This window comes from Arvicanthis niloticus, chromosome 4 (genome assembly GCF_011762505.2).
Source record: "Arvicanthis niloticus isolate mArvNil1 chromosome 4, mArvNil1.pat.X, whole genome shotgun sequence".
NCBI lineage: Eukaryota > Metazoa > Chordata > Mammalia > Rodentia > Muridae > Arvicanthis > Arvicanthis niloticus.
In genome coordinates, this window is record NC_047661.1 from 1,523,794 (window position 1) to 1,541,519 (window position 17,726).

At 40.3% G+C, this 17,726-nt stretch overlaps 1 protein-coding gene across 3 annotated transcripts in view; it reads right to left on the reverse strand.

Moving 5' to 3' along the window:
- Positions 1-17,726, reverse strand: part of Fam185a (family with sequence similarity 185 member A) — a 54,986-nt gene that overhangs the window by 4,620 nt on the left and 32,640 nt on the right. For 2 of the 3 annotated variants that reach the window (XM_034500227.2, XM_034500226.2), the window contains one exon: positions 13,831-13,965. In XM_034500227.2, the coding sequence (XP_034356118.1) occupies positions 13,831-13,965 (135 nt within the window). Of the gene's footprint in view, positions 1-4,457; positions 4,554-13,830; positions 13,966-17,726 lie in introns of all 3 variants that reach the window. The other variant, XM_076932138.1, reaches the window with a different exon arrangement.

Genomic DNA, 17,726 nt, shown 5'->3' on the forward strand with positions numbered 1-17,726 from the left:
ACCTTACAGTGACTCTTCCTCACTTTCCTCTGCAATGTCCGATTCTGTCTGTTGTACTTTTCATCTCAGACACTGTAGCTTTCATTTCTGAAAATGTAATTTTGGTCTTTGTTTGGAAGTTCTAAGGCAGTGGTCAGTCTAAGACCTATTTGGTGCCCACTTAAGTTAAGTGCTTCACTTAACTTGCTCCTTATTCTGACTTTTTTTTTTCCAGTCTGGTAGGTAAAATAGGCATTACTATTAGACCAGTGTGGTGGCACCGCATGTGACATAGACCCAGGCAGGCTACCTATACTCTCCCTCCCTCCTTCCTACATTCCGCTTTGTTTCCCTGGTCCAGTGGCTATTTGCCAAGGATAGCTCCTCCTCTCTGTCCTCTGTCCTTTCCCCTTTGAGTCTCATCTGATCCCAGCCCTGCTTGCTACCAGGAATCGTGTACCCAATTACCCATGGCAGACCTGTGCTCTTCCATCTCCTCCTGTCCCTGCCCCTCCCCTCAGCCTGTCCCTTTCCTTTTAGACTCACTGGATCCTAGTCTTGCTTGCTACCAGGGATCTTATAGACAGCACATGGTTTGGACCTCGGGAGGCTGCATGTACTCCCCGCTCCTGTTTTCCATTCTGGTAGCCCTAGTCCAGTGGCAGCTTGCCATGGGTAGCCTCCTCTCTGCCCATCTTCCTTCCTTTAGGGCTCACCTAATCCCATCAGCAACTAGGAACCCAGTAGTCACCATTGTAATACAGACTCAGGTAAGCTCCCTCTGGTCTCTACCCTTACCCCAACTCCAGCTGCCTATCACATCTACCCTGAAGGTACTGCCTGTTTTCCTACACCCTGTGCCCAGATCCAGTTTGGCATGTTCCCTGAACCCTAGCCCCTCTGTAACCTCTCCAGGGTGTGCCAGCCCATTTTCATCAGTCTTACCTGTGCTATTCCTAAACCAGGCTCGGTGCTGGTCACACAGCTTGTGGGCTAGTGTGGCTAGTTCTCAGGACCGCAGCTCATGTGCATTATATCCAACTTCCAGGCCTGGCCTAGGTGGCATATTTATATGCAGATTTAGTCTGGTGAGTCCCTGTAACCTCATCTACTCCATCCTCATCCACTCCTAAGTCCTTGCCTCAGCTGTACAACCTATAGGCCATCCTAGCCTGAGGAGCCTAGAATCTCACATCAACATAGAACCAAAGAAAGAAACCCACATGCTCTGGGCTCATCTTACATACACAAATAAAGAGAAACAGCCAGGCTAACTGCGGATGTTCACCTCTCCTTCAGAACTTCCAAAACCAATTTCCCAATCTTATCCTCAGCCCTGCAGCAGACCACCTGCTATGGTCTCTCCTCACTTTGCCTTTGTTCCCAGGGATTAAGCAGGTCCTGGTGAACAAACACCCTGCTTGATTCCCTCCAGTGGACACCTTTAGCTCCCCACCTCCAAAATCACACCCATTCCAAGGTGTCAGCTCCCAAAACCTAGAAACACCTAGAAACACATTCTACCTGGAACCTCCAGGGGCCACAATTATTAGAATCCCAGAAGAAATTTTCTACCAGGCAACACACAACCAGCCACCATGTTTGCCTAAGGACAAAACAACCACCCAAAAAGATGAAACCTGGGGTATCAGCACTTAGAATTATAATCTTCCCAACCCCAGATGCTTAGACTCCAGCATAAAAACACAGTAACACCAGAACAATATGCCTCTACTAGAGTTCAACAATTCTACTTTAGCAGGCCATGAGTACTGCAGAATAGAGGAAGAGTAAGAAAAAGACCTGATATATCTTAGATCAATACATAAAGGGCCGTAAAGATGAAAACATCCCTTAAAGCCTCTATGAAAACACATATGGAGGAAGGAAATAAAATCATTCATGAACTGAAAATGAAAACACAATCAGTGAAGAAAACTCAAACTGAGGGAAATCCAGAAATGAAAGCTTTAAAAACTTCAAACAGGAACCTCAGAGGTAATTCTCACCGACAGAAGAATGGATGGGAAGACATGATAGAAGAAATGGATAACTCAGTCAGAGAAAATGTTAAATATAAAAAACTGGCACAAACATCCAAGGAACTTGGGACACTATGAAAAGATCAATCTAAGAGTAACAGGAATAGAAGAAGAAACACAGGTTAAAGGCACAGAAAATATTTTCAACAAAATCATAGAAGAAAATATCCCTAACCTAAGGAGATTGCTATAAAGGTGCAAGAAGCTTACAGAATACTAAATAGACTGGAAAAAAAAAAAAAAAAAAGAGTCCCCTTGTGTAGATCCCCGTCTCTGATCACCACTGTGCACTGGTGGCCTCACAGTGCAGAGGAGTTGGGGAGCAAGGTCTCAGCTGAGTAATACACCCAGGAGACTATGTCACAGGGCAGGTTTGAAATAGACAGGCTAAGATTATATAGCTCGAGTAGTGGGGAAGGGAGGAACAAGACAAGGGAGGCACGCTGATGTGGGGGAGGGGCCCAGGTAACAGTTTAGATCAGTTTAAAAGATATCAGTTGAGATTAGCAGACTGCTAGCTAGTTACATGATTCTGAGAAGCCAGTTTTATGGCAGGGAAACAGAAATTTAATTGACTTTGTTATCATGACATGGCCTTTGTCTCTATGGAGTTGCGTCTGCCCAAGCCATACTCCTGCGATGCTGAGAGCAGTCTGGGTTATAGGCAGTACTCTACTGTCCCTCATCCTGCTTGGGAACCCATGCCATTGTCACATAATAATCAAAACACTAAATAAATAGAACAGAGTAGGAATATTAAAAGCTGCAAGGGGAAAAAAGAGCAACATATAAAGCAATATATAAAGACAGACTTATTAGAATAACACCTGACTTCTCAATGGAGACTTCAAAAGCCAGAAGGGCCTATATAAGATGTGTTGCAGACGCTAAAAGACCGCAGATACTAGCCCAGGCTATTATACCCAGCAAAACTGTCAATAACAATACATGGAGAAAATAAGATATTCCATGATAAAATATAGTTTAGGCATTATTAACCAGCCATACAGAAGACACTAGAAGGAAAACTCTAACCTAAAGAGGTTAACCACACCCAAGAAACCAAAAGGGAATAAATAACCCCAGACCAGCAAATCAAAAGAGGGAAATGCATGTACACCCACATACCACAACAAAATACCAGAAACCAATGAACATTAAATGATCTCTCTCAACATCAATGGTCTCAATTCTCCAATAAAAAGACACAAACTAACAGAATGGATGCAAAGACAGGAGCCATCTTTCTACTAAATTCTAAGAAACACACCTCAATATCAAGGAATGACATTATTACCCCAGGGCAAAAGCCATTCTCAGCAAATGAACCTAAGAAGCAAGCTGGTATAGCCATCTAAATGTCTGACAAAATAGACTTCAAATAAAAACTAATCAGAAGAGATTAAAAATTTTACAAATCAAATCTAAAAACGTATCAAAAGATCATCTACTGTGATCAAGTAAGCTTCATCTCAAAGATGCAGGGATGGTTCAAACATATGTAATCCACTATATAAACAAACTGAAAGACAAAACCACATGATCATCTCATTTGATGCAGAAAAAGCCTTTTATGAAACAACACTCCTTCATGATAAAAGTCCTGGAGAGATTAGGGATACATAATAAAGCCATAATAAAGGCAAAATCAACATAATAAAAGAAGTTTACAGCAAATACATACCAACATTAACTTACATGAGAAGAAACTCAAAGCAATTTCACTAAAACCAGGAACAAGACAATGTTGTCCACTTTATCTATACCTATTCAATCTACTCAAAGACTTAGCTAGAGCAATCAGGCAACTGAAGAAGATCAAGAGGAAATGAATAAGTCAAAGTATCTTTTTGTAAATGATATGATAGTAAAGTAACCCTAAAAATTGCCCCAGGAAAACTCCTACAGCTGAAAAAACACTTTCTGAAAAGTAATTGGATACAAATTGACTCATAAAAGTCAGTAGCCCTCCTATATACAAATGACAAATGGACTGAGAAAGAGATCAGAAAAACAACCTTTCATAACAGCTTTGAATAATATAAAATATCTTGGGGTAACTCTAACCAAGCAAGTGAAAGACTTGCGTAATACAGACTTTAACATATTGAAGAAGATGGAAAGATCTTTCATACTCATGGATCCACAGGATTAATAGAGTAAAAATTGCCATTCTGCCAAAATCAATCTACAGATTCAATGCAATCATCAACACAATTCTTCATAGATCTTGAAAAGACATTTTTTAGCTTTATATGAAAACACAAAAATCCCAGGATAGCTAAACAATACTGAATACTAACAGAACTGCAGGAGGTATTCTGATTTCAAGTTGTACTACAGAGGTATGAAAATAAAAACAGCATGGTATTTGCACAAAAGTAGACATGTTAATAAGTGGAATCAAACTGAATAATCAGACATAAATCTTCATACCTATGGGTACTTGACTTTTGATTAAGAAGCCACTCACTCTTCACACGTTCTTCTCACGCTCTCTCATCTTTTTCTTGCCCCAATCTTTTATTAATACTCCAAAAGCAGGTAGAAAAAAAAAGACATTGTATAATCATTGCCAAATCAAATTAAAAAGAATAACCACATCCCACAAAGAATCAAGAATTACAATTGTTCCCCAAAGTTTCAAGCTTCCTTATCCCCAGGCCTGTAGCCAAAATAATAATAATTGCAAACATCATTATTTAAACTTTAACTTTTAACTTATTATACTTCAGAGCTCAGAGCTCCAAGGTCAGCTACTTGTATTTTCCTGTGAAGCTCTAATGATAAATGACATGGGCAAAGCTTCCGGGCAGTGGCCAGAAAGAATCAAGTTAAGCCTTAACTCAGTAGTTCCACTAGCTTTCTGCTTCTGTACATTGCACATAATGACTCTCCTAAGAGTCCCAGTGTTTTACATATTCTATACTTTACAGTTTACATATTCTATACTTGCTTATACAGGAACCACTCTTAAATGTGCAAAACTTCTTTCATAACTTCAATAGTTATTTCCTTTCTTGGGGTCCTAGTGTTGGCTCTATTTTATTATCTAATAATTTCTTCAAACTTTCTTTGCAAGTCAAGCACTAATCTGAAACTACCATTGTGCAGTTATTGCATTGTTTCCAAGATGAGAACACACAGCATGCACCTGGGCCATTAGGACTGTGCTGTGCTGTGCCCTGTGCCTCAATTTTTAACTGTTTAAAAATCATTACATCAAAGAACATCTAGTTTCACAGAATGCACCAGAGCAGAAGGAGAAAGAAGTAAGAAAGTCAGATATAATAGAATAATTATGCACACCAAGGCTAACTGAAACCAGTTACACTCAAATGAAACATATACAGCCGTTGTCCAGGGCTAAGGTTAGGAGAAATGGGAACAACTGATTTTTACAAAGAGCTGCTGTGGGCTACTGAGATGTCTCCATCCTGGCCTACTGCAGGAACTCCCTTATTTCAGATGGTGGGTTTCCTGGAGAGATGTGTCTCCTGCTTCTCAGGGTCCCAGACACCATCCTCTTTACAAGGAGCTGCTGTGGGCTTCTGAGATGTCTCCATCCCAACCTACTGTTGGCAGTCCCTGTCATTGTATGCAGTTCCCAGCAAGAACACACATGGGACACTGCTTGAGTAACTAAGAAAGTGAAACTAGATAGCTCAGGGATGTGAGAAAAACCAAATACTATGGTTTAAAAACAAAGAAGCAAACAAAGAACAGCAATAAAATGACGCCTAATGACATTCTGCTATACTCACAGGTTATCCCCTTACTGAGCCATCATCAGAGAAAGCTTCATCCTGTAGCAGATGGGAACAAATAGAGACTCACAGACAGACATATGAAGAGAACAAGAGGTTTTAGAATACTCATCACTAAATGAGATGTTACACAGTCCTCTGTGTATACATTATGGCTTCCAGTTTAGTGTTTTTATGGAATGCCTGAATGTGAGAAAGAGTAGATCTCTGACTCTTGTGGCTTCTCATGGGTTTTTGTGTTCGTTGTTTTGTCCAATGCTGATGGGTTATTTTATATTTTATTTTATTATTGTCCCTTAGAACCCGGTTTGTTTTCTAAGAGACAGAAAGTAGATTTGGGTAGATGGGAGTTGGGAAGATACTGGGGGAGGGGAGGAAAAGAGGGGAGGAAAACTGTAGTTGGGATATATTATGTGAGGAAAAAAAAGAAACAAACAAGAACTACAAATAACATGAAAGGCTAAGACAGGGTAGCCTAAAACCATCACTTATATAAAGATGCTCTCCAGTGAAAATTATCTAGATGAACACAACTTAATGAGACTATCAATAGAAGCCTGAGTGATGACCAAGAAAACACAAATATACCTAATGAAAAAGGGAAATGGAGGATTTGAAATCTGAAGTCACAAAAGAAATACTCAAGACAATGCAAACAGAAATGAAGATGAACTGAAAAACTCATTAACTGAACTGGAAAATGCAGGCAAGCCTTATAAATAGAATGGGTCAAGTAGACTAGACTAGCAGGCCTTGAAGACAAAGTAGAGGAATGACACAACACAAAACAGGCATGTGAAAAAATAAAATAAAAACACAAAGTGAGCACACAGGGACTATGGGACATCCTGAAACGACCAAAGCTTTGAATTATAGGCAGAGATGAAAGAGAGGGCTCCTAGGTGTCACATACAGATACAAGCAACAGACAGCACTCAGACAGACAGGACAGAAAAGAAACTCTTCACAGCACAGCACAGCACAGCATGGGGAAAACACCTAGCACACACAGCAAAGAGTACTGAAAGCTGCAAAAAGAATAAAAGTCACACACAAAGGAAAACCTGCCTACATCACTGTGTCCAGGAAAATTATCTGCCATAGTCAAGAAGGAAAAACTTGCCAGAGTATAAACAGGACAAAATAATTCTTGCCCTCTATACTAGCCCTACTCTGCGAATACTGGAGATAGTATTACTGTGTATTAAAGAGAGAAATGAGTGTAGCCAAGAGATTACAGAAAGAAAACAAATGAAGCTGTGATCACATAGCTAGAAACATAAACAGAAGGCAAAGCAATAAAATGACTACAATCAACACATACCTTTCAATAATAACAGTAAACACTAATGGCCTCAACTCTCCAAATCAAAAGATACAGGTTGGCAGAACTAAAACCCATCTTTCCATTGTCCACAAGAAATTTAGCTTTAAATATAAATACTTAGAATGAAAGGATGTGAAAAGTATTATAACCCAATGGGACCAGGAAGCAAACAAGTGTCACCATCCTAAGTCTGACAAAAGACTTCAACCCAAAGCTAATCACAAGACATAAAGAGGATACTTCAGTCCAACCAAGGGAGCAGTTAACCAAGAAGCCATTAGGATCCCAAGAATATATATGCACCAAACTATGGTGCACCCAGTCACTGGAATTACAGGCATGACTAAGTAAACTCAGTAGGTTTTTTCAGTACCCCACTTTAACCAATAAATAGCTCATATAGGAAAAAAAATAAACAGTAATGTCAGAATTAAATGACATTATACACCAAATAGACCTACCAGATCTACAGAAAATTCCATTCAAATGCCAAAGTATATGCGTTCTACACAGCAGCCCATGGAAGCTTAAAACATCCTGGGACAAAACCAAAATCTTAATAAAATGAGAATAACTGAAATAATTCCACGTATTTTATGTGGCCACAGTTTAACAAAGTTTAAAATCAACAGCAAGCAATTTTCTAATAATTACATAAACTTGGGGAGATTAAACAACATATTACTGAAAGATGAGTCAAAGTAATTAAGTAATTAAGAAAACAAACATTCCTGGAAGTAAATGAAAATGAAAACATGGCACAATAAAACCTCTGGGAGAACATTAAAAGTCATCCTTAAAAAGGAGAAACTTTGAACTCTCACCTCCTACACTGAAAACCCAGAATGAACACAAATAAATAATGATACAACTCAAGAATTTGGAAAACGAACAAACCAAACCCAAATCCAATAGATGCCAGGAAAGAAATAAAATCCAGGGCAGAAATTAATGAGATAGGATCAAACAACACAACAATCAGTGTTCTTTGAGAAAAATAAGATTGACAGACTTTTGGCCAAACTAACCAAAAGAAAAAGATCACCCAAATTAACAGAATCAGAAGCAAACAGGCAAACATTACCACAGATACAAAGAAGTTCAGAATATTATAAGGGAATACGTAATAACTAACTCCAGTAAGTTAGAAAACTTAAATGGACAAATGTCTACATTTATCCAAATCATCAAAGATAAACCAAGGAGAGCTCATCAACAGACCCATGATGCCCTCAATGTAAAGAACGTCCAGATGGATTCACAGCTGAGCCAGAATTCCAAAGAACCAACACTTCTTAAAGGATTTAAAGAAACAAAAACAGAAGGAACACTTCCAAACTCCTTCTGTGAAGTCAGTTGAATCACTCTACTACCTAAACCAGATAAAACACTATAAAAAAACCTTCAGGTCAATATCCCAAGGAACACAGGAATCCCCAAAATAACACCTGCAAGTTTAATACAGGCAAATAGTATCCTGGAGATACAGGGTCTGTTCAGCATATTTAAGTCAATAAATGTAATGAATCATATAAGAGGAATGAAAGACAAAATCACATGATTCAGTCTACAAATGCAGAAAAGGTCTTGACAGAATCCTAGACTGTGTGAGCACAGGGCACCATTCCCTCTGGAAGGCTAATCTGAATTTCCTAATGCTAATCTTAACGCTGTGGTCTTTGGAAGCTTGTCCCCAATCCCCTTAGCTCAGTCAGCCAGGCTCTGCAACAGTTCCCTCTCCCAACTGTCCTGGAGCCTCATGGCTCCACCAGAGCCATGACCAGCACTCTTTCCATTTGTATCTACTGCTTAGGGACCACTTTGTTAAGTGCCTGATGTCAGTGTCTTAACAACCATTGTAAAAATCCATTTTTATTATTCCTCTATCACTGTTTTGGGTAAGAGGTAACTTAATTCCTGTCACTGCATCATGACTGGGAGATTTATCTTTTCAAAAATGATATACAAATGCTATCCAGCCTTTATAGACAAAGCTTACAATGAACAGAAGCAAAGCCTGATCCCTTTTTGGTAGACACTGATAAAGGAAATGTCACATGGTATTCCCCAAATTTCACATTAAGGAAACAAAATGAAGGAACAGCAGTGGTCTGAAGACAGTTCCTACATTGATTAACTCTCTGTCATCATATGTGAGTATAGGCTTCAGGAAGCCTTGTGTACAGAAACCTGGTAACACTGTTTCAAGTTACTGAATTTCCCCCAAGTTGTCCTAAACATATATATGACACTAACAAATGATGTCTGTATATTCTAAAAACAGTAGTTATTTCTAAACATTGTGTCAAAGACCACACTTTTTTTTTCTTATTTTCAGAGTAAGAAAAGCTATCCTTAAATTTTAAAAATTAAAACTATGTAGCGGCATACCCCCCCCCAAGTTGGGAGGAGCTAAGGTGGGAGGAGTAAGCAGAGGAAGAGGAGGAGTAAGAAGAGGAAGAACAGAAGGAAGAGGGCTAGAGGAAAGTGGACCAGAAAGAGGGGAACATGGCAGTGAACATGCGCATGTCTCTAGCAGTCAAAGGGTATTGGGTCACATCTCTAATTGTGTGGGCATCTTGTTATTGAGCATTACCAAATATATAAAGCTATTAAATAATCTTTAAACATTAGAGTCTCATTTCTACGGAGTACCGTGTGGATGGCGGGATGGTCTGGGCTCAGCCCAGCCTTGTGGAGACAGTGTGGAATATTGACAGAGCCATCTCCCATGCTGGCATCTCATGGTTGGCAGGACTGGTGTTTCTGGCCATTTCTAGCTGTGGTGTGCACTGTGGCCTCTGGCTGGGAAACATGGCGGCAGAGCTAAGCATAGTCTCTGCTGCTTAATCAGCACCCCCCCCCCCAAAAAAAAAAAAAAAAAAAAAAACCACCATTTAAAATATTACCGCAAGAAAGTGGTGCTCCACATTGGCCGCCACTTTGTTGAAGTAACTATTTAAAAATCAGCATTAACATACCTCTGCTGCAGCTCATGACCGCAGGCCCAGCCTAGTCGAGAAGATGGTGGCTGATTAAGAACATGCCAAATTGAGCCGCTGAAATAGTTTTCCAAGCTATGGCCTGATTTCTAGTGTATGCGTACAGGTGTGTGAGGCCCATGGACAACCTCTGGTATTGTTCCTTGGGTGTTAACCACTCTATTTTCAAACATGTTTTTGCAAACGGCCTGGAACTCACTGTATCAGCGAGACTGGTTAGCTAGGGAGCCCAGGAAGCTGCCTGCAACCAGTCCTGGTTTTTTTTTTGTTGTTGTTGTTGTTTGTTTGTTTTTTAATATGTGGGTGTGGGTTCTAGGATCTAACTTAAGACCTCATACTTATGAAGAAGGATTTTTATTGGCTGAACCTCTTCTACAGCCCCAATTTTCCATTCTAAATAGTAATAGCATTATACTTGCTGGCATGCTGACACTGTACCTTGATGGTTTACCTTGACTACAATGGATGCATTTTTTTATGTGTTTTACCCTGCAGGCGGACTTAAGCTGAACAGTAGTGCTGGCTTCTGTATGAGATGATAGGACAAATACCAGGCTTTCCGTGTTCTTCTTCACACGCTTTAGATACGGACTTTGTAGCACCGGCATTTCAGGGTTTAGGCCCTAGATATACCACAATTAAGTCTCATATCTAGATTGATGAAGCTGAATTAAAAAACTCAATAGAGAAATCAACTTATTCAAAACACATTACCAAGGCCATTCACAGCAGAATCAAGACTCTCATGAAGATCAGAAAATGTACTCCTAAAGACTGCACCACCAAGTCTCAGTAGGTAAACACTTGAACCCCTAGGCTTCCTCTGACCTTAGAACAACAGGAAATACTTACAAATCACTACAGGGATCATATAAGCTAGAATTATTCTTCAGTAACAGAGCAGGGGAACCCAGAGAACAGGAACTAAATTTACTAAAATTACAGGTAACCATGAAAGAAAACCCTGGGCAAAACTTGAGCCTGAGGGGCTACATTTGACTGGAATGGCTTCCTCCAGAAATTACCCAGAAGTCAGGCTGCAGATGTGATCTAGAGCTCTAAGGCAGGATTTCTGTTTCCCTGCCTCACAGACCATCCAGAAGGCCCAGATAAGCTCTCAGCTACTTGTAAGAATAACTTACACATAAGGCTGATTATTATTTCCGAAATTAGGTTTCCAGTTAGACATCAGTGCAGAAAAAAAAATCTGATCTGATTTTCTGTGTCAGTCTCTTTATTTTATGCACTTGATAGACATGGCCTCTGGCTTTAGGAATCTAATGCTTTAAGAATCAAAGCACAGTCTGTAGTTTTTCTTTCTTTTTTAAAATATAATTCTTTATTACTATTTTTAAAACATGTATTTACTGATTTTTTATTGTTTCACTTATTTACATTCCAAATATTGCCCCTCCCCCCCCACTTCCCAGTCCCTCCAACAGTTCTTTACTCCATCCCCTTTTACCTCTGAGAGGATGCTCCCCACCACCTTCTCACCCACCCACCTCCAGCTCACCCCTCTACCTGCATCATCCTTCCCTGGGGCATCAAGTCTCAGTTTTTCTTAACCCACAAACCTGTTCTGACAGCCTGAGACTGCTCTGGCTTCTCGTGAGTCCCTGACTGCCACTCTAATAGATGTGGCAGAGGCTGCACCAGATTAACCAGGCTCAGCCTCTTAGGATTCCCTCTGAAGCACTAACGGAGGACTCCACTGACCCTGTCTGCAGCAGTGAGCAAGAGAGACCTCTTCTGCAATTGGACCTTCTCTGGTTCAGGAAGTAGAGCCAGAGTTTAAGAGCTAAATACACATGTAAAGGATTAAGGAGGCCAAGAAGCTTTAAAAAACCAGTATATATTATATGCATCCTCATAGCATTTACTGGTCTTTTCCTTCCACCAAAACTGTGAAAGACCTATTTATGTTGTTGATGTGAGACAGCTAGTGGAGAGGGCAGGCCTCTAACCTTTCCCCACAAGAACTTTAAAATGATCTTTGTAATATACAAATCTGATTACGTGAATTCCAGATTTTCAATGCTCTTAATATAAAATCCAAATCAGCTTACTTCACCCAACTTCTCAGCCACTTTTTAATCTACTTTCCCTCTTTCTTACATTCTAGCCATGTTTGACTTCTGTCTTCTCAAACGCATGCGAATCTACTGTAGATGCAGCACCTCCGTGCTGTACAGTCACGCACCTTTATCACACATGGATGCCAGGCACTGCTGTGTCTTTTCTTAGTAGAATACAAGCTACTCGGAAGGCAGAAAACCAGCTCCTGCATTCCTAGTTTCTATCTGTGTCTGACTTCAGAAATGTTTAAGTGACTGTCCAAAGAAAAACAGGAAAGGATAGAGAGAAAAGAGCTAGTCTAGAGAAAGATAATCTCTTTCTGTCTCTCTCTCTCTACACAAACACATAAATAGTCTATAATATATATGCACAACATACACACATGTGTGTGTGTGTTTGTATTGAGGCAGCACTGGTTTATTGGGATGGATATGAACAAGAATAATGAAATCAGGCAGCAATTTGAAGTTATATACACAAAAATAATGGCTAAAGTCAAATGAATAGGAATTTTAAATTAAGCTTCAGGAAGGCATATGATCCCTTGAGTAGCAGAATGAAAATTCTTAAGTAACTTTCATTTCCAATTCAAACATGCTTACACATGCAAATCATTAGATTCTGTTAACATTTAGAGCACTGCTGAATTTTTATTATAGAATAGAAATACATAACTGGGCTTTCTATAAACTCAAGAAGTGAGGCTATGCATAGTGACACATGATTATAATAATCCCAGCACTTGGTGAGCTAAAGCAAAAGGATTATAAATTCTGGCCAGGCTGGACTACTCAGGAGACCGTGCTTAACTAATATAGATGAAATCAACCCACTCCAAGTCTCAAGTTGATCCCTTAGCACAATTAACACGCTCTGACATCCATCCAGTTTATCTTATAGTTATGATTCTGCACACTAGGCACTGATTCAGACCTGGGAATGCACAGATATCTTTATTCTCATCATACTTTTACTAATGTCCTGCTTTGTTTTTAGCAGACTACACTATTAATTCTCACATCTTACAAAAAGAACTTTTAAAACTGGCACTGGATCATATGAAGAGCACCATCTCCTATTCTTCCTTTAGCATAGTTCATGGGTAAGCCTGTAACATATGTACATGTGCAGTTCACTTCAGGGTTCTTCCTGATGACACTGTGTTAGAATTTAAAGGGAAATGTCAGCCTTTAGCTTAGTAGCCATTAAAACAAATATCTGAAGATAGTACAGCTAGATATAATAAAAAATGTTCAACAATTAGTTAATTTGTAAAACTGAAAATTTTCCATTCCAAAAGAGCAAGTTTACAGTATGCACAGCAAACAAGGTTACTGTGTAATCATGCAGTTAAGGCTTGTATAATAGAAGTTCAAGAATTAGGATCCCTCCCTCCAACCAACCCCCTCACTGCCCAGGAAAAAGATTTATGTATACTTTATCTAGGGACAGAACTACTGAGTGATTGAGGAGGCCTGTACAACACAGTGTCTGATTATTACTGACCATCATCACCAGAGGAACAGCATCAGACACTGGGAAACGAGAATGGCAAGAAATAAAACTTCAGTTAACACTGTGCCACGTACGCAGGGCTATGACCATACATCCACAGCAACGGGCTGTCCCCTTACCTGTAACTGTCATACCATCAGCTTTACAGTCTTTGGCCATTTCCTGAACATAAGCTTCTTTGTCCACAACTACCTCTTTCCCCGATAATTTTAAATAAGCTCGTAGAGAAGATGGGGCCTTGACAGCAATAGAACCTGTGGCAAATTTAGAGTAAAACAATACAAATAAATCACCTTTAAGTGTAATTGAAAATAAAACTCCTCCCAGGAGTCACAGTATCCTCAAGGCACTCACTCATCCTGACTTTTGTCAAGAGTATGAGCATTGGAACATTATCAACTGTTAGTTCTTCTTTTGCTAACATCCTTACCCAACTCATCCATTAAAAAAAAAAAAAAAAAAAAAAAAAAAGAACAGTAACTTACCATACACATGGCAAAGACAGAGTATGTTATCAGTGAGCATTTGCAAAGAAGCAGACAATCACCATTTTGGCTTTGTGAAGTCCCATTATCACCCAATTTTACAGGTGAGGATTTGTTCAAATCCCCCCGCCCCCCATAGTTGTAGGTATAGTGCAGTGTTTCCAAAGCCTGTGACTTCAGGGACTCTGGGTTTCACACACTGTGACCTCACTGTTCAGGAGGGCTTATGATGTCACTGCTCACTGCTGCATGAGCCTAAGGACCCGGTACATTTAGTTTCATCTGGAGTGTAAGGAAAAAACTAAGATTATTTGGATCCCAAATGCCTAATGTTCCTTTAGAGTCAGTTACAGGCTTTTAAGAACTGACAGAAAACACTCAGCTTTATTTTCAGTACAGGCTGGTGGTTACTCTAAAGGAAGATTCTAAAGGAATAAATCAGGAAAAATACCCCAATAGCTGTGAGATCCCTGTTCAACTATTGTGGAGGTCTCTGCAAATCTCCCAGCACACTTCTATTTCACGAGCTTCCTCCTGCTTCTCATCAAATTTACAGCCTTCTGCCATAAGGATCAGCTCATCTGTGGGGCAAAGTGTTAGGATGGCATACACTGTGAATGGTCCTTTTAGAACTCACTTAGATATGGATCACAGTCTCCTTCTAGTCTGCTAACCTCAGCTTATTTACTCAGTAATTTCATACCGTCTTATCCTAATGGCAGCAGGCAGTTCAGGTTAAGATGGACTTGTAGGGGTGAAGAGATGGCTCGATGGGTAACTTTCTATACAAGTATGAGGACCGAGAGGGAACTCGTTTAAAAAGCAGGGCATGCACATGTGTGATGTAACCCACTACTGGAGGAAAAGGGCAGGAGGCAGGAGGATTGCTGAGACTCCTGCTGGCTGCTGGCTTTCTTTAGGTTCAGTGGGAGAGCACCATCCTCCTCTAGCCTCTATTCACACTCATGTGCATATACACCATGCATGAGAGACTTGTGAACTCTCATTCATACAAACAGAGAAGACCAGGAGGATAAAACCTGTATGGTAACCAGCTGATACTATCCTCTCAAAATACTCAAAAGTGAATTAATAGCAATAATGCCACAGACTGAAGGCATACTGTATGAGGACTCTCCCTCTTCCCAGGACATGTTCAGTGGAGACATCTATACTCACACACAGACTTTCTGAATGAATAAATATGGCCATCCATCACGGTCCATCACTTTCACAGAACAGAACAAATAAGCATTCCAATATTTCTCCTCAGCCCACATTGCTAAATGGTGAAGAGTTAGAAACTCAAGTAGCTAGCTCTGTACTCCACAGCAACACAGTGTCAAAGCTGGAACAGATTGCCAAGGTACTAAAGTAAGCACTAAGCCAAAGAATCCTGAATAAGAAGGTAGAGATCGCCATTTCTGGTTATCTCTAAGCTGCCAGAAACATGGTTTACAGTAGGAAAAAAAATTATAGTCCTAATCAAATGTTGTAATATCATATGTTATTTCAATGTTGTTGGAACAATCCTATAACTAATACTCAAAAATATCTTAAGTAGATGAAGAATGATAAATTTCAAAGTTAAAAAAATGCAGTTTGAGTTTTCATACACTGCACAATGCAAGAAATAACTTTCACAGAAGAGCTGTTTATTCAAAACTTCTTTTCCCCTTATTCTGTTACTAGTTACATTCATGGTTAATAGTTTCTCTCTTGAGTCTTCATAGGAGACTAAAATTATATGGCTAAGATTTTGAATGAGAATGGCCCCTATAAACTCCTATGTTGGAATTCCTGTTCGTGCCCACCAGTTGGTGGAGCTCTGGGAAGAATTAGGAGGTGTGTCCTTGTTAGAAGTGTGTCACTGCAGGCTGCTTTTGAGGTTTCAAAAGCTCACTATTTCCAGTTAGCTCTCTGTTTCTGATCCAGATGTCGACTCTCAGCTACTGCCCCAGTGCCATGCCTGCCTGCCTCCCATGCTCCCCACCCTTTGCAACTGTGAGCCCCAAATAAATGGTTTCTTTAAAAAGTTGCTTTGGTCATTGTGGGTAGGGTGGCTGGAAACATTGAGAGTTCCTCCAGGCAGGAAGTTAGGCACGGAGGCTGTGGCTACAGTGGCTCATTAAAGGCCTTTTCCATGGTTCCTCACGAGTGTTTCCAAAATGGCTTTATTGACATGACATATGATGATTGAATCTGGATGTGCTCCCCCCAACCCCAACCTCAGGACAGACCTGAGTTAAATAGGGAGGGAGAGAGGGGGAAGGAGCTGGGGAAGAATGTTTAATTGGCTCTGCCCTCTGGCCTGCATGCATCTCATTAGTTTGTAAATCTCTCTAGGGCCTGAGGCCTATAGTCACACCCTCTACTAGTGCTCTTTGGGTGGGGCTGAACAGTGCAGGTCAATGGAGTTCTACACCACTTGTTAGGAACCTGAATTCTGAGATGCCAGTCCCTTACAGGCTTTCCAGCCAGTGCTCTGACCAAAACCAGCCATCTTATCACAGTCCTACAGGTCATGGTATCTTAGCACAGCAATAGAAAAGTTACTAAGAGAAAGTTGGCAGTTTTGTGAGGACGAGATCCCATTTTAAAGCAAGCAAGCCAGGGCCATGGGAAATCTTCCTATGTGTCAGCCACAGCTTTAGGCCTGCCCCCTGTGCTCAGTGGCTCTTCCTTGCCTCTGGATAAAGAAATTAACAATGGCAGGAACTAGTTTGTGAGAGGAAATACTATCCTTGTAATACATGGTCCCATCCTAGCCAATAGGCAAAGGGTTCTATGTATTCTTAGTCTTTTGAAGCCTTCCATACAGAAGTATAGTTCGATTTTCTGCACCTCAGTCACTTCTACCCATATAACTAAGCTAGGCTGTCACTTATCATCATGCGCATGTGAATGGCTATGAATACAATTAGTATTCATAGAATGAAATGTATTTTTAAGATGACTCTTTAGATGCATTCAACTCATTCTGCTTCCCAGTGAATAAAAAGTCTATAATTTTAAATAAAATATGTGAACTTAGAATAAGTTACCTGTATGAGAAATTATATAGACAAGTACATCAGAAGTCTGCTTTAGAGAGCACTTTGGGATCGTGTTTTGAAGGCTACAAACATGGCAGTAATGGCAGGGGAGGTTTGCTATAGGCTGGCAGGAAAACTTTAACTTAGAGATTTTCCCCACAACGAATACTCTTATTTTGTAAGACCCCCACGATGGGAGGATCTCACCCAAGCCTCAGGAATTCGCAGCCACCCAATAACTCACAAGACACCGAACTTGATGCAATCAGCAAGAGGTATATTTCGATCAGCATGCTGAGGTCAAGACCTATGACCCACGCAGGGGCAGTGGGGTCTGACCCCGGGGCTTTGGGGATATTAAAGGAAAAAACCACAACCAAGGGGGAAACCACAACTCAGGGGGGAGTGAAGGGGGGGTTATTGGAGAGTACCTGTGGAAAGTCCCAGCCCATTATTCAGTTTGTGACAGGGTACAAGGAACAGTTAGGGAGAACA